Source organism: Ursus americanus, chromosome 19 (assembly GCF_024610735.1).
Source record: "Ursus americanus isolate L20-20 chromosome 19, mUrsAme1.1.p, whole genome shotgun sequence".
Lineage (NCBI taxonomy): Eukaryota > Metazoa > Chordata > Mammalia > Carnivora > Ursidae > Ursus > Ursus americanus.
Window position 1 is genome coordinate 52743087 of NC_142145.1, and position 23974 is coordinate 52767060.

Below are 23974 nucleotides of genomic sequence, written 5' to 3' on the forward strand. Positions count from 1 at the left end.
TGGAAGCAGAGAAAATGACTTACCAATTCAGTTTTCATTCTCTTTCTTAGAGTAATGAGCAGCTTGAGACATACGTTTTGTATTACTTTTAATCACTCACCTTCTGGTTTTCAGCATCTCGATATGTAAGCCCAAAATAGTCTTTTTCTAGCAAATTCAGGTGTTCACATACTTTATCAAACAGCACCTGGCCTCTGGAGCGTTTCTATGGGAAACAAAACAGAACAAGTCAACGCACATAAAGTTCTCTCAATTACCACGGATAAAAACGGGTCAAATTTAACACACTGCTTGCTGCAACTTCTGTGACGCCCAAGTGTGATCACTTTGCCATCTCCTCTTTAGTGAAAAGGTTCAATAAAGTGGGCGAACACCTACAACACCTTGTCCCTACAACCAACAGACAAAACCAAAACTCACCTGTGCCACTGAGTAAGTATAGGCAACCCATGCATGATTTTTTAAAAAAATTATTTTTAAAGATTTTATGTATTTTAGAGAGAGAAAGAGAGAGAGTGAGAACGAGCAGGGGGAAGAGGCAGCCGGAGAGGGAGAAGCAGACTTCCTGCTGAGCAGGGAGCCCGATGTGGGACTCGATCCCAGGACCCTGAGATCATGACCTGAGCCAAAGGCAGACACTTATCCGACTGAGACACCTAGGCGCCCGCATGGATGACTTCTAAACAGAAGTAGCTGGGGAAATGATGTGGGGCTTGGAAGTCTGAAACATCTTGTGAAATATAAAAATCTTGAGAGTCAAAGAAGACAACGGACCAACAAAGGCCATGTTTCAGAATGCCCTAGCTCAGTCCCCATGCGACCAGATTCGGAGCCTGGAAAAGAAATCAAGCCTATTCCTTATCTTAGTCAGACTTTCTATTCCAACCCTTACTTAGAAATTCTAGCAATGGATCACTTTCTAAAGCCCATTAATTTTATTAGTTTATTTTTGTGGATTTTTCTTTTGTCACAAATTTTAGTTTTGTATTACAGTGTTCAATTTTCTCTTAATTTCTTTTTGAGAAATCCTTCGTATTAGACATAAAATGTCCATTAAGTTTAAAGATTTTAGTTATCATTTATAAATATAAGTACAGATATTTATGCTACATTTTTTACCATAATACAGTCATTTACAGCAAGGAAAAAGGTAGTCATCTGAGGAACAAAAATCTATCAGCTTAATTTACTGTGATACCCAGTATCACATTTTCATGGAATCCTTCGAAGGTCTTTCATTCTGGCCTTGGAGACTGAGAAGGATGAACTGGCAACAATTAAACTAAACCACATTTTGTTTGTATCGTACCAACACTTCACACCTAATACATTAAGCATATTTGCCTTTAAGATTTAATGTAATAACAATGAGAGATGCAAAAATTGATAGACATTGTGCATGCCAAAATAATAAGTATTCAGAAACCTATAAGTGTTGTATATTACTGTGTAACTGTAATTACATTGGAAGTTAATTGCTCAGCCCCCTGAAGCATGACTATTTAGGAAAAAAGATAAATCTATGATAGAAAAGTAAAGCCTAAATTGTAGCTAGCTAAATAATCAATGATGTGTTTCAAAAAGTTTAATAATGCATGAAAATAAATTACATATTAGCAAAACTACATAATAACGTTGTTCAATGGATATGAACAAGTGGTAGGACAATGAAATGCTGCTCACTGGTTTATATCTTTTATTTATAAATAACAGCTTCTCATCTCTGAATAATGTTTAACAGATTATAAAGTTTTCATAAAAAAAATTGGTTTCTTCCGATGCTTCTACTGGTATTATCTTCAGTTTACGGAGAAGAACACAGAGGTTCAGAGACGTCAGATGAGAGAGGCAGATCAATCTGGGTTTGAATCTTCATTATATTCTCTGCAGCTATGTGAACCTCTCTGTTTTTCCCTCTGTAAAATGGGTATGCTACTACCTTCTTCTTTGGAATGGCTGACATTAAAATAAAACAAAGTATTTAAACTTGGTCCAGTGATGGCATATATCAAGCACTCCATAAACATTAGCTATTATAGCCCAAGTGACCAACAAGTAGCAGGATCTGTAATGCAGAACTTTCTATGTATGTATTTTTGCTTTCGGAACAGATATATAGCTCCTCGTGGTGCCAATAAGCAGTTCACTATTAACATGTCCTGCTCTTTCTTTAGATGTTAATTACCTGCTTGCTACCCAACTGCTTTAGCTAGACCAGAATATTTACACACACGTACACTTCCCCCCCCCCCCATACACACCCAAACACACACCAGTGTTTGGCCCAAGTACTTTCTCAATGTGTAAAAGTAAAACAAAGCAAATACAAATAAATAGAGTCTCCTCTACAGAGCCTTCTATATTCTCTGACCCAACAGCCCCTCAACTGTAGAATTATTTCTGAATATGCTGCAGGCTGCCTTGGGCATTGTTTTAATTAGCTGTCTTCTGGCTGCTGTGTTCTTCCTTTTGTCTAACAGGTGGCATGGATTAGCTCAAGCACAGACCGCTATACTAACTAGATCTTACTTTTCTGGCTTCTCACAATTTGATTTCTATTAATGATTCATAGCTCCCTCTTGAATAGACTAGATTTTTCCTTACTGAGTATTCTGAACATATTTTGAACACGACAAACAGTTCTTAAGACAATTACATAGTGGTCCATTCTTCACACTGGAGTTTGTTTGTTTTTCCCAAGAACCAAGATCAGGAGTCTAGGCTCTACTATAGATGGTTATACGTAAACAATAAAATTCCTACCTGCTAAATATCACCGCAACCACCAGCTAGCTGGATGACACTGGAAAAACCTTCTAAATTACTTGGGTCTTCATTTTCTCATCCTGAAGAGAGGATGTAAAATTCTATGGAGCAAGGCTGTCATGGGCTTGAGGCTATGAGTGGGTCCCCGAGTCTAAATGCCTGCAAGCAAACCCCCCATGATCTGGTAACGAACAGAAGCCGGGTGACGGAGCGAAGTGATTGGTCAAGATCTACGTCACACAACCAGGGAATCCAAACTATGAACAAGATGGTGGAATAGCTAAGGCTCAGAGGCTTTGCTTTCTTTGGGCGCTAAGGTCAAGAGGATACATCCACTGTCACCACTCGAGCACAGCAAATGAAATAAGCTTTTCCGTAGCATCCATGAAACTTCCCACGAATCAAAGGTCATTCAATATCTTTACCAACACCATCTGTAAAACACTGGTTTTCAACGCACTGCTCATCAACCAGTATCACCTGGCAAGTCTGCAATAAAATTTGCTACTTTTATTTGTCCCTTAGAAGAGTAATTTTAAAAGATTAATTTAGAACGCTTTAGTATGAGGGATTTCAAACAAATGCAAAAGTAGAGAGGACAGTATAGTGAAGCTCTGCAAACCTGTCACCCAGTTTCAACAAATGCCTTCTGAGGACCATGACCTTGGGTCGTCTAGAGTTCCACTCAATTCACCCTTCACCTGGTTATTCTGAAGCATTTCAGCAAATAATTTTATCTCTTTGTGTCTTAGTATGTAATTCTACTCTTTTTAAAAATGTAATCTCAGGGCGCCTGGGTGGCTCAGTTGGTTGAGGGCCCGACTCTTGGGTTCGGCTCAGGTCATGATCTCAGGGTCCTGAGCTCGAGCAGTGTTGGACTCCACGCTCAGTGTGGAGTCCACTTGTCCCTTTCCCTCCCTCTCCCTCTGCTCCTGCCCACTCTCTCTCCTTTTTTTCTCTCTCTCAAATAAATAAAATCATTAAAAAAATGTAATCTCAATACCTTTATCATACCTAAACAAAATTAGTGATCAGTCTTTGTATCATCAAATATCCAGTCAGTATAGATCTTCCTCAGTTTACAGTGGGGTTGCATCCCATAAGCTAAGTGTAAGTTGAAAATACCCTAAGTTAAAAAAGGAAAAAGAACTATCCTAAGTTAAAAAAAAAAAAAAAAGGGAAAGAAAATATCCTAAGTTAAAAATGCGCCTAACCTACCAAACATCATAGCTCAGCCTAGCTATCTTACACGTGCTCAGAACACTCACATTAGCCCAGAGTTGGGCAAAATCAGCTAGCACACAGCTGATTCTACAATCGAGTATTGCATATCTCAGGTAGTTCCGTGAATAGGGTACAAGCGGCACGGCTGCTGGACACAGAATGGCTGTAAGTGTATCGGTTGCTTACCCTCATGCTGGCACGGCCGCCTGCGCTCAGCATCATGGGTGAGTATCTACCATAAAACGCTAGCCTAGGAGAAGATCCAAACTCAAAATCTGAAGTACGGTTTCTACTGAATGCGTGTCACACCATCATGAAGTCAAAGACTTGCTAAGTTAAATTAACCACTGTAAGTCAGGGACTGTACTTTAATTGCCCCAACTGTTTCAAAGATTTGTGTTTCTTTTTCAGTTTGAGAAATCCACACACTATAACTGGCTGACGTATCTCTTTAGCCTCAGGCTGCAAGTTCTCCATTTATCTTGGTTTTATCCTTAAAATTAATTTAAAAGACCAGGTCAATTCCCGGCAGAGGTCTCTCAGTCTAGACCTTACTGTCTGCATCTCCACGGTATAATTTAATGTGTTCCTCTGTCTCCTGTATTTCCTGAAACCTGGCAGTTACAGCTAGAAGATTGATGTGATCCTGGTTTGACTGTTTCCCACGGAGTGAGGCTGCACAATTTCATCAGGAGGCATCAAATGACTCTTGCCTTGTTTTTGTGATATTGGCAGTCCTGATGATCACTGCCCTAGATCCATTAATCTGAAGTTGCCCGATGAGCATATCTGAATCCTCATCATGCCTCCTGCACTTTTTAGTTGGAGTATGTCTATGAGGGGATACTTCTCTTCGTCAGTATTATTTGTTGCAGAAACACCGTTTGATGATGGAAGTCAGGATCAATGCTCACTCCTCTTCTCCTTTATCTAATTTTAAGATAATGAGGTCTTCTCAGCATCATCCATCCAAAGCCACCAAATAGAAATTTTGTTTTACATGATCACTATGAACTCACGGATGTAAACAGGTTTGATGTGTTTCAATCCATTTCAGCCACTCCCTGTTTTGAGGCTCTCAATGTCCCCATCTACTCTACCTGGCCTCCTGCCTGTCGAGCCTCTCTCATCTTCATGAGGCTTCTCCACTGCCACTTCTTTAAAGCATTTCCTGTCCTCCCGGCCACACGTGATTTCTCTCTCTCTCCTTTGGGCATTACGGCATTATAGAGCAAGAAGAGGGCACTTTCCATATTCTGCCTTATATCACGGCTGTCTCTCTGTACATGTACCTTACATCCCTACTGACTATAAAGACATTCCCTAGAGGCATCACGCCTCCTATATGTATCTTTTATGGAGCCTCATTTTGGTCAAATACCGTTAAGAGATTAAAAAGGTAACTTGATAAAACTTCATGAAAAAATTTTTTTTCACTAGCGTATCATAACCAATGTTGTAGAAGATTTTAAACTCGTGGTTTTCAACCATGGATCCTGGGAGTATTTAAAAAAATGCCAATGCCCAGAAACCCAAGTCATCAAACCAGAATTTCTGAAGCTGGGCCCAAGGCATTTACATGTTTTCAAGATTCCCAGGTGATTCACATAAGCGTAGTTGAAATGTTCACTTTAAGTTATTTTTATGACTTGAAACTCAAATACGAGGACTCTAAAGCAATTTTTCTTTTTTTTTGAGAAAATGTGTAACTTTTTCAGATTGAGTTTAGCCCCCAAGCAGTTTCTTCTAGGCCTCTCATACCAACACTCACAGCTACATTGTGATAAAATGTACGTATATACACACACGATTAAAACCTAATCTGGCACATTTTAAGAAATGTAAGTTCTCAAGAAATAAAAAATCAGAAAAAAAAAGAAAAAAGAAATGACAAACCAGCCCAATGCCGAAATAAAATGATGCAAATGAGAAATGATACACCACAAAACTATTAAGAAAACAAACTTGCATTTTAAGCCATGAATAAAATATGCAAAATAGAAATGTTTGAGTTTTTTCGTTTTTTAAGGGATGGCATTTTCTCTTTGTAGAGCTAAATATAGACTTTTACTCAAGAACTTGCTCCATGACTGAAGGATAAGCCTAGGTATAAAGGTCTTGGTTTTCCCTTTTGCAATAGAGCAGAGGCACTACTGGCTTCTCTAGCAGGTGAGGGCGGTGACTAGGAGCACCAAACACACAGCCCTGAGCCCGGGGAGAGGCCAGGTGAGGAGCTCCTTACACATGACCTTCAGGTGACCTGGACACAGCTACTCCTGCAGGTGTTCCCTGAAATAAGCACGGCCACGATGCTCCGGTCTCCAGAAGTCAGTTCTTAACCTGTGCTTAAGACCACGTGAGCCCAGGCAGGAAGCCCGGACTAAGTCTCTGCACGAGACTTAACAATAGCATTTGGTTTTTGCTTCAGTCTCACAAAGCTATGACTCAGCCCGAGCGAAGCTCTCCTCCAGCAAAGGCTAAACGCTGAAATTAGAGAAATTTGTGAAGTCAGATATAATCTCCTCGCTCGGGAAGATGGTTATAGTTATTATCTCTCCGAAGCTGCACAATCATGAAGAAAATGGGGCAGAGCGCGTTGCTTTGCCTGCGAACAGGAGCTCGTCATCTGTCCGTCTTTCTCAGGAAGGGGACAGCGACCAAACTGGCACCAGGGCGTGCGCGGACGTGAAGTCTCCTCGGAATTTATATATGCATTTCTTTAAACTACCACACTGGAAAATGGGGGGGAAAAGCCTGTTGTTATATTGGCTTAGGCTTCAAACCACTTGTGCTAACATAAGGGAAAATGTATGATATTGAGAACTTTTAGGAAAACGGACACTTTTGTACCTCATTTTAGCTATCTTGAAACTTGAAGGTGTGCCAGTGCTAGAAGTACTTTATTCTTTCTACCATGTACCTTCCTCAAATAGACTATCTTCTGGAAATTAAATTCTTCCATGTATTGTTACATGTTGTGAACTTGTATTTCCGACAGAACAGCAAACTGTCTTTTTAATGCTCCTGACACCCGGTTCCCCGATACAGTAGGCATTCAACATATGTGCCTGATAAGTGCTAATGGCATGAGTTTGAATAATTTTCCCTCACATTATCTTGGATTAATCTTGAAGCAAAATGCCATCATTTTTTTTTCCATGCTTCCTTCCCTAATTGCATTTTTCTGCACTGAATGCTTTTCTATTTCCCTACTTTCCAAAGGTCAATTAGAATTCTCTTTATTTCTAACTGATTGCATCACAACTTCCGCAGAGTTCAGGAACATCTGAAATGCTCAGCCGACCAGGCCAGATCTTGAGCCCAAATCACACACCTGGACTCCATGTAAATCAGCTTTTCCTGGGTTTTCCTTTTTCTCTTTTGGACTCTTGATAGAAAAACACTCTAACACTGTCTGCCCTGAAATTTAAGTGGAGGATGGATTTTATTTTTTTTTAAACCCACACCTGGAAAATATCAAGCGGCTGCAGTCAACGCAGGAATAAAAGATTATGGGGTCTGGACGGTGACGACAGTCCATAAACCCTTTTGAGAGCTCTGTGGCTGGGAAGGTCCAAGAACAAGATTCGGCACCAGCTCCCTTATGCGCATCTCACTTCCTTTTTGGGCTTCCTGGCTTATATGTACCTTCCATGCCCAGTTTAGTAATTAGTACAGTATTATCCACATTGCCGCTGCCAGAACCTATTCCCACAGGGGCAGGATTTAATGGGATCTTCCAGCCTTTGTTCTGATCCCACATGTGATCCAGGCAGTATTCTCAGAGAGGGCGGACACGAGAGGCAGACACAAAATTTCTTCTGTCCAGATGTTGCATATATCGCCAGCCTTTCTTTAAATCCATGAGCAGTCGGCTTTTTCAGCAAGCCATGATGGTTATCTCGTTCAGAACGACATTTCTCAAAGACCGTACCACAATCACCCCATCAGTAGTTATTCTGTTAGCCACGATGACCTGCAGTGCTCTGTTAAAATAGGAATATGAAACTCTTTCCTGGTCTTGGTAAGGTCTTAAACAAAATAGTGATTTCCTTCCCTGTCTCGGTTATCCAGAGATGAGAATTCATCTGGCATTATTGAAACATCTTTGACATGGGCATCCCTACCCTATTCAAGTTTCTTTTCTGTTCTAAGTGAGGAATATAAGTCAGCCCTGAGGCCGGACCCTAGTTCTAGAGAGGCTGGCTCTGTAAGGTTAGACAAGTTATCCAAACTTTCTGAGCTTCACTGCCTTCATCATAAAATGGAAATAATACTGACACTTAAGACAGAACACAGGAAAGCGTATTGCCTAGTTCATGGAGAACAACAGCCAATAAATGCTGGTGACCATGACTAGGCCCTTTTGATAGGGAGCCCAGGACACTTGGAGTTTCTAATGCTGACATTTGGTGCAGAGAGTGACATACTGTTGAAAATCAACTCCTTCTGCAGTGAAATCACCGTTTCTCTTGTGAAAAACAAATCTCATCGTATAGGTAAAACGGAGAAATTGTTGAAAAACAGTATTATCCATAAACTGAGTGTACATTTAATCATCACTTACAAACACGCACAAGATGGTTACGATATATCGGGTACACTGGCGTATGTTGGCACATGGGCCGAAGCATCAGATAGTTATACATCATCATACACGTGACATATTAGTCCTGGCAAAACCAGAATGAATTGTTCCAATGCTCTGACTATGCTTTGACTGAGATCCAGTACACAGATACTTTCAGCACACTGGTGACAAGAGCGTCTTCCTGAACGGGAAGCCTCTCCACTTTTTTAAAAAGAGGTCTTTTTCACTCAGCCACAATCTGTTTCTGCTTTCATTTGTAGAAGCAATTTCGGCCTCTATTTGAAATCAGACTTTTGTGCTCAGACACATGCACTGTGGTAGATAATAGCCTTCCAGTGAAGCATGCTTCTTCTTGGCCAGCAAAAACATCGGGCTCGGTTTTTTACAAAGAGTTTCACATCGCACACATGAGATGTTGGCAGTGAACTATCAGACAACATTTCCTGCTGTTAATCTGCTAAGGATTCAGGTCACTAAGCCAAAGTGTGCAAAAGGAAGGCAGAGAAGGAGGCCTAAGAAAGAGGAATGTCTGAAAGAGAAACAAATCTGAATCATGTAAAATCACCATAGGGTCGAATTCTGAACGGTGTGGAACTTTGAGAGGAAGTACTTAATCTCTTTCCTAAGATGATTCTGGGGGGCGGGCATCGAACAAAAACCCAAATCGTGATTTATAATTCATGTGGTCAAATAAACGGCCATAGGAAATGCAAATGTTGACAATGAAAACAGGCGTTTTAATAATATCAATATAATGAGTATACATTTGCAGCATGGCCACTAACTTTTCAAACCTAGAAGGCATCAATGCTCAAAACAATGTAAGAATAATACTGTCGTTGCTTTCAACAAATAGGTAACGGGTGAACCTGTGTCCTTTCCGTCAACTATTTTAGCCTATTAATAGGGCGAGCCTGGAAGCAGGATGATGAAAGATATCAGGGTTATTATATAAACTACTCACACAATTTTAAGATGTAATCATATCATTTTACCAGTTAAATATTAGTTTACAAATTAAAATGATCTTATGTATGAAAGACATAGTGAAATATGAATAAACTTCTGGAAAAATAGGATAGATGATCTCACTATAAGTGACAGAGCAGTCTTGTCTTCGTAGGAGCATGTAATTTGGATTACTACTTAAAAACCAGCAGATGGGGGGGAGCCTTTTCAATCATTAAATATCTTGATTTTACATACATTTCCTTCAACTTTTTCTGACACGTGTACTACCTCATATGGAGCCCTCTGGGGTATGGCTGGATCTGTGTATCAAAGGTCGGTACTGTTTTCTGACACCCTCTATCGGGGGCATCCTGGTTTAATACTGCCTGAGCTCACAATCCGGAAAAGCCAGCACTAATCCTCTTCGCCTGTCGGTCGCCACTCCTGTGAATGGGGGTGGGGGGGGAGGCTGCTCAACCCAGCTGAGAAGGGAGGCCTGGTCCTAATTCTAGAACCAGACCAGACGGGCCCGCCTCCTCGGGTCTGCAGAGTTAGGAGAAGTTAGAAGGGCAGGAGGTTGCCCTCACTGCAGCAGTTCTCATTGCTCATTTAGCCTCCAAAGAACGCTAGTCACTGCTGTTCATCACTGCATACTCATCTCAGATGATTAAGTTTTCTGATTTAAAAAGAAAGTGTGAGCAGTATTAGCAAATGGTAGTAAATAACAATCACATAAAAATTGAGATGATCTGGCAACTCGAATCAAGAAAACTTGTTTTCAGAGAAGGTACACACAGGCTTTTGCTCTAACCAGCAACTGTAGCATTTTTTTTTTTTTTTACAGGAAAATGAAAAATATTCTATTCAAGCAAAGGGTAAAATACAACAGGCTCGTTCTAATTTTTCTGCTTTTTCTTGAACTCATGAGAAAGCAGCTATCTTTTCTGGAGCTTACCTGCACTGAGGGTTGAACTGGGGGGTCTGGGCCCCAGAGACTTTGAGATGCTCCCAGAGGCTCACATGATGCTGTCCCCCCCCCCCTTCTTTTACTGTTGGGACTACAGACCAGCCCTACCCACTCTCACCTGGTTTAACAGGGATAGACGGGCAGCAAAATGCCTGCGACCCACGATGCATTGTAGGATGTGAAGTCAAATTCCAAGGACGTCACCCTGGAGATGTTATCACATTTATTTCAACTTCTGTTTTTACCCTAAAAATCTGAAGGAGAATGAGTCCATGTGGGAAGACCAGTGTTTGACTATCAGCTTCAGGAGGGAGAGACGCTCTGGGACACAGCCGGCCCAAGTGTGAAGGTGGTAGGACCGCATCACTGCCTGGGATGCCCTGTCGGCCTCTTCAGCTTCCCCACCACAAAGCGCCCCCTCATCTCCACACTCCTTCATACACCCTTTACCTCAGCTCCTTCTCCTCCCAGGCCTCTGCCCACAAGCCATCTTTGTGCCCTGGAACGTTCTACGTGCCCGTCTTCTAGTTCTCCTCTCAAGCAGCCCTTCTCCAGGACTCCATCCCTGACTTCCAGGACTAGCTCAAATCCCAGCAGACATGCTCACACAGCTCCTGCACTGCACGGTCAGGGTGACAGTTGTACACTGGTTTCTCCACGATTTGAGTCGTGTTAATGTTAGCCTCTCAGGTAAGCAGCTTTACCTCATGACTGGATTCCCTGCACATATCACAGCGCTCGGCATGGAGCAGGATTATTTTTTCTTAATAGAAAAGAAAATCAAGTGAAATAAAAGCATCTGGGGTTGATTTCTTGTTTCAAAATTCTTCAAAAACTGCTCTGATCTTTGATATTTGTTCATGACCAATTTATTTATATTTTTCTACCATGTGGGGATCGTCTGCTCTGGCCAGATCTAGAGTATTGGCTTTTTTTTCCTCCTGTTTTCACATGAGGGCAGTGCTTTATTCCTGCAAATGAAAAACCTATTAGTTTTTTAAATCCCCTTCAAATGTTGTAGGTTTACTTGCTATAAATTTCCCAAGTTTTCCTCAAGGAGCTGTGGCTCCAACTCATTCCTTTCATTTGATACACACTCTTCCCCTCACTCTGAAATAGGAAAACACAAGATGGCTCACGGTTTCCAGGGACCTCCCTGACTCCACCTATTAGATCAGCCTGACCTTCCAGCGGTCGACAAGCCTGCATCTCACACCGCGTGCACAGGAGCTATGGTCTCGAGATGAATGGGGACAGCAGTCTATGCACAGTATAGGGATGGGTTTGGGATTCTTTTCTAAAATTTTATTTCACATTCCCAGAAAAGTAGGAAGGATAGTCTCTTCTCCCTCATCTAACGATAGGAGAGGAGAAAGATAAACGTCAAGTAGCAGATCGGAGAGTTTACTCCTAGGTGTGCAATTGGTCCTGCCATCTAAAAACTGTTCTGCAAGTGAAGTCATATTTCTGTAGCAACCACGATAATTAATAGGCTTGCAGTTCATAATCCAATAAAGGAGATGATTAATATTTACATAGCTGGGCACACAGCTGGTGTTGACGTTATCTTGAAGAGTGCACGAGAAACTCCTGAAGCTTTAAAGGTTTTCTGAGCTGCAATCATTGAGCTCATGCACTATGAAGGACAGAGCTGGGGCCTGGAGCATCTTTTTGTCTCCACGATGCCCTAGATCCAATATGAACCTCAAATATTTCCTTAACCTCAGGTACTTCCAGGGCCCATGTCCTTGCAGAGGAGGGTGATATCCTCTTTGTGAACATGTTTATGAAGCTCTCACTTCTCCTGAGAGATGGCAACATCATCCCTAGGTCTGCTCCTCCAAAAACGGACAACATAAAAAGCACTGAATCTAAGGATAATGAAAAGCATAATCTCAAACTGACACATCATTACTCATTGCTTACTGAAGGTGCGGCTGAGGGAAGTAACAATCACTGAGATTTTCCTGACGCCTATTCCTGATCTACTCCTTGGAGAAGCCGGCAGAGAGCTGGAGTAGAGCGTTTCTCTCAAACAACTGGACTCGGAAAAAACACGTTTCTTTGGAAACTTTGGAAACTCGGGTGTTTTTATTGTGCAGACACGGGGCGTCCAGGCTTCCTCCCCAGAGCCTGTTAGAGAGCTTCGTCCATTTTCTCTTGGTGCTGCTTTCTATGAATTTATTTCCTTCTTGTTACATTCTGTGCACTTACACAAAACGCTTTAAATCCTTGTTAGAACATGGCAGGGGATAAATATTAGAAGCCCCAAGTAAAATGTATTTTTGAAAAAAAAAAAAAAAGATTACATTTCCAATTTTGGTGGGTTTTTTCTCCTTGTAATGAATTCTTCACCATTGTACTATTAAAAAAGGTCTGCAGATCATGACATTCTGGATCATTTTTTTCCCTAAAGGAATCACTGGACACATTAACTGAAGCATTCTGCTTGGGGTAATCATTTAAAACCATTCATAAGCTTGACACGCTCAGTCCAATGGCATTTCCCTGAAGAATGCGGTGGCTCTTTAGTGACTTTATTTGCTGTCACCATGGCATTCCATAAGAAATAACAAGTCTCTTTATTCTTTCCAGTTTTCCAAACACCATAATAAGAAGCAATTCCTTGTGCTGACTGTACATCTGCACACCATCACTCATTTCTAGAAGCAGCAGCAGGGAAAATGAGGTGCATTCCTAAGTGGCAATAGGACTGAGAGATAGGATTTTCTTTCACTCTTATTAGAAAATGACTCTAAATGTACATACCAGTTAAACACAGCTGTCTGTTACACTGAAAAAATACATTCCCGCACAGCAAGGACGTCTTATTTGTTGAAAAGAAGAAATCTCTGCTGATCAAAGCATTTCATGAATTAATATCTAATCTGGCCATTTTGATTTGCCATTTGTAGAGATATCCTGGACCAAGATTTCAGGAAACAGTCACCAGGCAACACTAACAAAACAGAGCAGCCTTGGCAGGAGAAGCAAGAGAAAGACCTACATTTCATTTATCTAGAAATCAAATACTCATAATAGTCATTGCATAAGGGAAATCATACCAACAAGCTATAGGAAGCTAACTTTATAGATGGAAATGTTATGTGTTCCAACAAAAAGCTCCCACAACTTGGAATCCATGACCTCTTTTAGAAAAACAAATGAAAGGCTTAAAGTGCACTGGCTGGTCAACACAACCCAGAGGTCGGAGGGGAAAAGAATCCTTTGCTTCTCTGCTGTAAGGAGAGGGAAGCGAATCCAGAGTTCAGCACCAGACACCCTTCTTCCCTGGCCCAGGAGGGAGGGGAGATCGGGGTTGGGGAGTAACAGCAGAATGAGGAGCAGAGCATCACCAAAGTCCCAAACTGGACACCTCCTGGAGACTATGCGCAAGGGGTTGATGTTTTTCTAATTTGAGATACAAATTTTAAGAGAGCTTTCTGAATGACACCACTGCTTCGCGGTTTATAGTATAATTATAGTACCTTAAAAACCACAACTATTCAGTATGCCAGTGTAAAACGACTCCTAATAGTTGTTAAGTTGTTCAAAGAAATCAGGGATCAGTCATTCCTTATAATAAATGTAATGTTATAGTTCTTATCACTTTGTGTTAACGGAAAGTCTAAAGTTTATAAAAGACAGCCAAAAGCCAAATTAAGGAAATAAAAGGCAAATCGACCACAAACTGCAGGGAGGCACAAGAATCAATCACAAGAATGACAATCTGAATCTTCTCTCAAGGGATGGTACTTCAGACAGTCTCCAGCTTCCTGTTTTCCACACTCAGTAGTGCAACCAACGCCTTAAAGGCATTTAGCAAATGACATAGGAAATGCTTTCCTACATAGACTCTCTCTGAAGGATACTCAGTCAACCATAATCACGACTTAAGGCCCCCGTGGGCTCAGGCACACCCAGTGCATAAGCTAAGGGTATGGCTAAAAGGGACCAGGACTGGGTGTAGGGAAGAACATGAGGATGGGGTGAGGGGAGATTTGACAAAGCTCTCCCCACTCCCAACTTCAAATGCTCCCCCGTTTTCCCCAGGGCTCTGCTATTCATGCTCTTCTTATTCATTCACTGACCATCCGCACAATCTCATTCACTCCCATATCTGAATTAGTATAAAAGACAATGGCTCTCACAAAGCCAACCAGTCTGCCTTCTCTTGCAAAGGCTAGATGATAACTTCAATTGCAATAGTAGACCCCTACTTTCATATTCTAGGCACTTTAAATTCAATAGCTCTGAATTAAATTAATTATCTTCCCCTATAAACTTTTCTCCTTGTATTCTGCATCTGTCTATGCGGTCACTCAATCCAGAAATTTGGAAGTCATTATAAGTTACTGTCTCTTATCACTATCCATATCCCCACCCTACATCCAATTAATCAACTCTGCTCATTTTCTGGAGAGTTCTTTAAAATCTATTCTCTCCCCTCTATCCCACTGCCACTGCCTTGGTTCTGGTCCTTAGGATCTCTTGTCTGGTTTGCTGCCAAGAGCTGACTAGTGTCCCTGTTTCAAGTCTCTTTCTCTTCAATTACTATTTCCTAGAAGTATGTTTTAAAAACACAAATGGCCAAATAGCTCCCCTATGTAAAGTCCCAGAAATCTCATCACCTCTTGTGAGAGGCAGAATTCTAAATGGCCCCAAGATTCCCTGTCTTTCTGGTGTATACACCTTGCACAATCCCTGGGACCGTGAATAGAGTGGATCTCATTCCCACAATTAGGTTATGCTATATGACACCGATGACCTTAAGATAGGGACATGATCTGGGTGGGCCTGACCTAATTGTGTAAGCCCTTAAAAGCAGAGTTTTCTCAGGCTGTAACATAAGGGGAGGCAGACAGATTTGAAGGTCCAGGATTCAAAGCTGAGACAGAGGGGGCCTCATAGCAAGGACCCAAGATCAGATTCTGTAGCCAAGAGTGGTCCCCAACTGACAGCCAGCAAGACAATGGGGACTCCAGGCCTACAACCCACAGAAAATGAATTCTGCCAAGAGCTCAAAGGAGCATGAAGGTGGCTCTTCCCTCATTCAGCCTCCAGCTGAAGATGCAATCAGTGAATAACCTGATTTCTGCTTCATGAGACCCAGGGAGGAGGACCAGCCGAAAAATGTGAGATGAAAAATATGTGTTAAGTTGCTAAGTTTATAGTTATTTGTTACTCAGCAAGAGAAAATCAAAATATCTAAATAATACCCAAGCCAGTTATCACATCAAACCCATCCACCCTCATGGGTCCTTGGCCTTCCTTTCCAGCCTCATCTGTCTCATGTGCCCTTGATGTTTCAACTATATTCGATGCTCGTTCTTTGCATTTCCTTACCTGCTCAAGCTCTAACCAGAATTATGTAAATATCCTGAGCATATTTAGAATTACCCTGGAAATTCAAAAATAAATAAGATAAAATATGTGAATGCCATTGGTCTTTCAGTTGCCTTACAATACCACTGCAGGGCAGTCAGCCAATGTTCTCTTATAATAATTAGTATCTACCTGCCAAATAGCGACGCACGTGCTTACCATTTGTAACAATATGAACCAGCATTCAGAACAACTTAACTCCTAAGGAGGTATTTACAATCAGCTAAAGGTTTGCAGTTTTGCTTTTTATCATTAGCCCCGTTTCAGAACCTAGATCCTGAAAGAGAAAGAATAATACAGGAAACACGCCTCAAATAGCCACTCCCAATTTCATCAAGCAAGAGAGAAGTTCTCAACGGTAGAAAAGGATCTGTTCCAACATGAAAAGGAACTGACCTGGGTAAGCTCCCATCTCTCTCCTTCTTCCGGGCTACTTCTATTGTGTCCTTAGTTTTAATTAAAACCCAGCATACCATAGAATTCCTAATATGGTAAGAAGCAAACAAACAAACACCCCCTCCCATATCCTATACTTGCTCCAGAAGGGCAAGGAAAGGATGACCTGAATTTTTAAAGACACTGAAAATAAAACTGAACAGTGAAGAAGCCTCTTGAAATACATTACTCGAGTCACTAGGTAGGAAATCAGAAAACACAGTGAGTTGACGCTTAGTCGAACTAGAAAGAATGTTCTGTCCCAACTTCCAAAAGGGACTAGAGATAAAGGAAGAACAGGGTGCTGTTGTCAGGCCCCTTCCATAATAGACTTTCCTGCATAGTTTGAGGGAGTTCATTACTGAAGCCAAGGAACACTACCTCCTTGCTCGCCATAAAATGTGAGTCAGTTCAGGGTAAGAGACTAGCACTGAAAGCCAGAAATGGAGTGTGTGTAATTATTTTCAGGACATATTCAGGCTTGTTAAACACCTACTGATTTCTGACACCACCGTAATAGCACCTTAGCTGTGTCTTCTGTCTATTCTCAGCAGGTTCAAGCTGGGCAGTGGGAGAAAAAGCAAATTTCCTGTTTTCCAGGTCGTTTCTCATCCGCACAAGCTTCTAGGTAACTGGTTTAGTTGTTCTTGTTGTTATTTAAGACACATTTTCTAGAGCCGTTCCAGGTTTCCCACATACTCCCTGCCCCAGACAAACACAGCCACCCCCACTAGTAATATCCCCCACAAGAATGGCTAGTTTGTCACAATCAATGAACCTACACTGATTCGTTATCATCACCCCGTCCAGAGCTTACACTGGGGTTCACGCTTGGTGGTGTACCTCCTGTGGGTTTGGAGAAATGCACAGTGACGTATCATGAGGAATACTTTCACCCCAAAAGTCCTCTGTGCTCTTCCTGTTCATCTCTCTGAGTGCCCCCCACCCCACCCTCTGGCAACCACTAATCTTTTACTCTCTCATAATTTTGCCTTTTCCAGAACCTCATATAATTGGAATCATACTGTCTGTAGCTCTTCTGACTGGCTCCTTCCACTTAGCAAAAGGCATTTAAGGTTCCTCTATGTCTTTTCATAGCTTGATAGCTTATTTCCATAGCACTGAATAATATTCCATTGTCTGGATTACAACACAGTGTTGTATCCATTCACCTACAAAAGCAAATCTCTGAACAGTATGGAGGCTAGGATCCCATTTTTATATTAAAATAACTACCACTCTAAGAGTATTTTCATTTATATTCTTATAGACAAGGCCTAGAAGGATATACTTGATGCTTTAGGGGGTGGCAGTTGCAAAAAGCTAGGGAAGCGTTCGGATCTGCTGGCCACTATAGGCCCGACAGGGACCCTGAATTCCGCAAGCAGTCAACATCCACTCGTTACCACTCCCAACCACCCCGAGAGTTCTGGTTTGCAGATGAGAAAATGGAGGACTTGAGGGGATGAGTAACTTACACAGAAATGCCAAAGCCAAGATGTCACAGCCTATTGCTAGCTAGCTACTATGATATGGTGCTTCCCAAAGTTTAATATCCTTAGGCTCCAAATTCAATTCTTCATAGAGTTGGTTGTGAAAGCTTATTCTATGGTACCACAATCCTGCAGTCTGATTTGATTCATGATACTTCCATAGATATTCATATGTTCAATATGCAGGGCATCTACACATTATGCATTTCACAAATATACTCAAAAAGCCTGCGTGAAAGTGATCCTTTTAACTGACCTGCTGGTTCCACTACTCAGTGAATGGATTCAAAGGAAAATTATAGTTCAACACTTCTACTGCTCTGTCTTTAATGAACCCTCATGTTTTGAGTAGCACAGCATAAAAACTGACAGGGCAAGTTTCTCAGCAAAAATCCCCAGCTATTTAAGCAAGGTAAAATTTGTCAAAGCTGAATCTAATTTTTCAATTTACATAAGAATTTTTATTTATCTTTCTTAAAGGGAGGTTTCTTTTTTTAAAAGATTTTATTTATTTGACAGAAAGAGAGAGAGAGAGAACACAAGCAGGGGAAGTGGGAGAGGAAGAAGCAGGCTTCCCGCTGAGCAGGGCGCCCAATGCGGGACTCGATCCCAGGACCCTGGGATCATGACCTGAGCCAAAGGCAGACGCTTAACGACTGAGCCACCCAGACGCCCTCAATTCACATAAGAATTTTTAAATGGCCCTCTATTTATTGGTGTGACTTCTACTAGACACACTGAGCACGTCTGTCTGATATGGAAAACTTGAGAGAATAAGTAAATGTGAGAAAAATATAAAACCTTGGCAAGAATGATGAACAATTTGTTTTTCACGTATTGGTAGCCCCGAGTGGGGCTTACGTTCAAAGCTAAATGCACTATTAGCCTTGAAATAAGTGCCCAAATTGGCTGCTGTAATTTATTAACTGTGGCTGCAATGAAGATGAGCCACAGTGTATGTCACTAACAAAAAAAAAAAAAAAAAAAAAAAGGCATGTATTCAATATCACTATGAAACATCTTAGCAGAGCTTTCTCCCCTAACTCATTATTTTTCCCATCTCCTACTGAATTATTTAATTGCCATAGCCAAACAGCAAACATGACTGAGCTGAAATCCTACTGTGAGATTTTCCCTTTTCCCTCTGCTATAAAAATTAACAAGATCACAGCAGTAATAAAACCACAAAAAGGTATTATTCACAAATACAACTTAATATTTCCTTTTGAGTTAAAAATATTCTTCAAAGTAATATGGCACCATATTGACCTCCCTTCATACGCTCATCGGACCCTGGACCATAACACATACGTACCAGCCAAACCCTGAAACCAAGTACTGCCTGACCATGTGCTTCGTTTTTTGACTGGATCAGCCAGTGTGTAGATACCAGGAGTCATGTGAAAACTAGTTCATTGTAAATATTTAACCCTGTCCCTACAAAAGGGCCTTCATTTTCATAGTGTACTCCAGTCTTCCCTGAACCTACTTCTATATTTTGTTGGAAACGTGGACAGGCACACACACACACATGCACACACTTCTATTTGGGGGCACTGAACTAGAGTTCATGTTCCCCTACTCTAAGAACCTAAGATTCTACTGGACTTCAATTCTGGATTCAGAAAGAGGTCACAGGTGCTGTTCTTAGGCCTCTGACCTAGGAGACAAGGTCAAAAGATAACTGCCTCTGAAATGGAAGATAATCTAGAGAAGTGGCATCAAACTCAGGAGACTATCACACCAAGTAGAAATGGCCCCAGGTGATCATCTATCTATGAAAAGATTTTCTAATCTTGTGGCTAATACCAGTAGTCTCCCTCTTAAACTTCCTTTAGGGCCAAGACTATTTCCATGAAAAGAAAGGCATCAATTTAAATGCTAACTAAGGGGAGATGAGCTATAATCTTGAAAATTATAACCTGTCTTTCATGGGGGAAATGCTGTAATTATAAAATGAACTGGCAATTGATCAGGAAAATTGAAACAAAAATCACAGTAGAATGAAAACCGCTTCTCTCCAGAAGGGAGGGCTAGGGTCTTCAGTTTCAACTGGCCTTTTCACTTTGAGCTGGACTGTGGTAACTGCAGAACTTGCCTAAAATTATTCTATATTAAGGCAAAGAGCTGAGCCAGGCCTGAACTTTGTTCCATATACCAATTTGAAGAGGCTCTGCATTTTATCTCTAGCTCCTTTCCTCAAAATGAAACAATGTTGCTTTTAAGTCCTACTCTTCACATAGTATCTTATCTCATGATAGTATAACCAGAAGCAAAGGCTTGGCAATCACTTTCAGAAATTAGGTTTAAGAAGTTTTGAGAGACTGATATTCTTCCCATCGACGTGACCTGTCTCTCTCGGACAGGATCTGCTCACAGCCTCAGACCCCTTTTGTTCCCAGGGAGGCCTAATTAATCCACTCCAGGCCTACAGTCAAGCTGCCTGTTTATTAAGAGGAGAAACCTATTAGAGTGTCTATGGCAGATGTGTTTCAAGGAGGTTTCAAAGCCTTCCAGCCAACACCAGAGGGGAGGGAAGGAGAAAGAGAAAGAAAGGAGACAGGAAAGTAAACAGAAGAGACACTTTGGTGGTCTTGTTTCCTTACTTCCCCCCCAAACCACATGCATTAACTACAAAATCTAGAAAAATCAATTTTGGTGTCAAAAGTTTACAGAATTACAAATTAAAGAGATATTCAAGAATCTGACATATTATTAAATAATTTGAAAAGTACATCTTTCTCCTTTTTTTCTCTTTTCACCCCACTATTTCACAAGCCCAAGCTGGAGGTAAATGCTGTTTTGGTTTGTTCCTCCTGCAGCTACAGACTTGGAATGTTTTTGAAGCCGCAGTAAAGAGACCTCTGGAGCAGAGGGCAGGAGATCTGGGTTCTAGGCCCTCTCTCTCCGTTCCAGGCTGTGGGTCCTCAGGCACACCATTAACTGCTCTGGGCCTATTTCCTCATCAGTGAAATGAGGCAGAAGACAAAGTCATTTCCAAGGTCCCTTTCAGATTTAAGATTGTGTGACTCTATGAGTAAGACAATCCCGTGTCTAAGCTCGAAGTCTGACTCATTTGGTTTCCAGTGCCTGGAACATAATAGGCCCTCAAGAAATACTTTATATGAAAGCCTCTGCAAAATTAATAAAAGCTCCCTGGGGGCTTTTGCACATAGTGTGATGTTAGTTGTACAGATTGAAATGGTTATAAACAAACAGAAAAAAGAATTTGCATAGGCAAATAATAATTAAAACTCAAATGATTCACTTTCTCGTTAAAAAAAAATACTTCAGTGCCTACTCTGTACACACTGATCAATGTATTCTGGAAAATACAAGGATTTTAATGAGGTGTCTAAGTGATATGTTGAAGCTGTAATATAAGTCCACGGCTAGGAAGGAGCCTGGGACAGCTGGGACAGCTCAACCTGTGTGAATGGGAGGCTGTGGTCACCACACAAGGGACCGGTGGTCCGCCATGTCGGGAGACTCTTCCTGAGGAGGGAAATGAGGAATTTCTTGGTCTAACGTAGGGAAGCACTTCCTTGGCTTTCCGGGGCAGGGCTGAGTTACAGGGGGCGTGAGCTGCACTCAGTATGTAAAGCGGAATGGGTGCTAGGTGGGATGGTTGTCCGTCTGTCACACCCAAGAATGGCACTTGGAGTAACAAGTGTTCTTTCTTCTACATGGTCTTTCCCTAAACGTCAAATTGAGCCTAAACCTAGTGTGCTAAGGGGAATTATTTTTGGAGAAGCAGCCGAGAGAGCAAACCTCCCCCTGAGCTCAGAGAAAGGTGTCAGTGGCTGACTCACCATCTCATAAAGGTCTGTGGCCTGATGGCCACAGATTCCAAGCACGTGTGACAACTCTCATCTCAGAGCTAAAACAGGGGAAGATTCTGAAGGTGACATTTAAGCAAGTAAACTAGATACAAAAAACATGATATATAACCTGAAATTTTAATCACGGGCTGGTGAGAAGTAGAAAACGGATCATTTTTCCACCTGAAAGACTGTTTCCTTCATTAAATGCACAGGGAACGAAGATCTTTGTGAAAATCAAGCCCGGTGCGGTACGCAGCACAGCTACCCGAGGCCGCACGCCGGCGCGGGGAAGACCTTGCGCAGAGCCGAGCGCCTTTTGCTCGTGACCCCGCCTGCGCGTGCGCGGAGCACGCGGCTCACTGCATCCAATCAGCAGCACGAGGGGCCGCAGAACAGTGGGAACGTGGAGAGCGAGAGGAACAGGCACGTCACCAAGCCAAGCTAGCGTTTCAGCATCACAACATTAGACTACGGACATGCGCAAAACCAATCTCCCGTCAGGCCTTAACTCCACGTGACAAGGGGCAGTAAAAGCCAAAAGAATTCCTCAGGGATTTTTGTCTTTGCCACGGCTTCAATCACGAAATGTGCACAGACGCTCAGGTTCCCAAATTCACTCAGCTTCCGAACCCCCACCCGGTCCAGTGACGTACCGGAGGGTTTGACCGCTTCGATTTCCTCCCAGTCACCCTCCTAATTTTAACCTTACTATTATTTAGAGGGTTTAACAGACCATGTGTACACTCATGGTGGACTAGAATTTATTACTTTTTAAAAATGAAAACCAGGAGAAAAGATTTAACAATCTGAGTCAGAAGTGTTTGTTTTTCTTACCCAGCCTTAATGAGGACAAATCTGAACACCGTGGAAACATTTCTACCAGTTCTGTCAGGTAAATGAGAAGGTGTGTGTTAACAGCCCCTGTACGTAAGCGCTCCTACAGCTGCACCCAAGAGTCATCTCACAAGCAAAGCAAGTTAATTAAAGTCCTTCCATCCTCAGGAGCCCCCAGGGGCATCGGTCTTCAAGCAGGAGAGCTGCTGCCCCTGGACTAAAGGCCTTCAGTTACGCTCATGACAGATGGTACCATGTGGTAAGCTGTTCAGTCGAGCAGAGACCCACTGAGAGGTTACAGCGGAATTCACACGATTACACAGACTCAAAAACTCTGTGATTTAATGCAGCGTTGAATGGCCGATAGTTGTACTGGTTTGAAAAAAAAATCCTTATTTTCTACGTTTTCCAATTCATTATCATTTCTTACAATCTGTGAAAAGTAACAGGCACTCTAATCAACTTGGTTGATTATGGCAATTCTACCTGCTGTCCAGTCAAGGACTTCCAAACCAACCGTCGGGTATTTTCATCACATAACCTACACAAATTGGAAAATTCAGACTCTGAATTTGTTTTTCCAACCAAATCCTAGTAAGTGGAAATATGAAACAGAAAAGTGAATTGGACAGTTCACTGAATCATGGGCAAGACAGAGTATTTGGCAAGTTTTTAAACAGTCCCTTCCTGACAAAAAGAGCACATTTAGGACAGGGTGCCATACATTTCCTACCCTCTCTGGTTCCTTAGAAGCATCACTAGATAGCATCAAGAAATGCTTGTTTGTTGGTGCGAACTGCCCCATTTCTGTGCTTGCTTGGGACTCTGAACCATCCTGGAGTGACCTGAATGATACTCCGTCATGGAGCCCATTCAACCAGTGGGCCTCTGGATACGGTCAGCCCTGGGGGAGGGGCAGGTTTTATAGTTTCAGTGTTGCATCCAAGTAGGCCATTTGATTTGCCTCAATCTGGATAGAAATCTCTCTCCAGTGTGGCTGATTCACTGGCATTTGCCCTGGAGGTACTAGTCCTGTGTGGATTTAACTGGGCCCATAAGAACTAAGTCTCCCTCACCGTTGGATCAGCAATATTTAGGGGCTACATGGAGTGAGGTGAGGTTTCACACGCATAGAGAAACACAGCAAGTTCCTCGTAAGTCCCACCTGCAAGGTAAACCCTCTATAGCTTTTACAGTGACGCACTCCCCCAATCGGGTTTCTTGGGGAGAACAAAGCAAACTATGCCATAAAAGGTCTTAGACATTTTACATAAAGCAGCAACAAACTTGTATTATGAAATATGGACTCAAATTTCAGATCATGTCTGACTTATTTTCCTAAAACCAAATCAGACTAGATTAGAATGGTGCCCAAACAAGAGAAAACATTTCTAATTGGATGGTCATTAGGAAATACATTGTGTGCTAATCAGTCAGACTGAAGTGAGTCGGCAGAACACAGAAGCAATGTGACTAAGATGTGGTGAGCACGATTTCCTTCACT

At 41.8% G+C, this 23974-nt stretch overlaps 1 protein-coding gene across 7 annotated transcripts in view; it reads right to left on the bottom strand.

The window, feature by feature from the left end:
- Window positions 1–23974, bottom strand: part of EPB41L3 (erythrocyte membrane protein band 4.1 like 3) — a 138397-nt gene that overhangs the window by 49827 nt on the left and 64596 nt on the right. For all 7 annotated transcript variants that reach the window (XM_087869959.1, XM_087869958.1, XM_045781814.2 and 4 more), the window contains one exon: window positions 101–205. In XM_087869959.1, the coding sequence (XP_087726085.1) occupies window positions 101–205 (105 nt within the window). The remainder of the gene's footprint in view (window positions 1–100; window positions 206–23974) is intronic.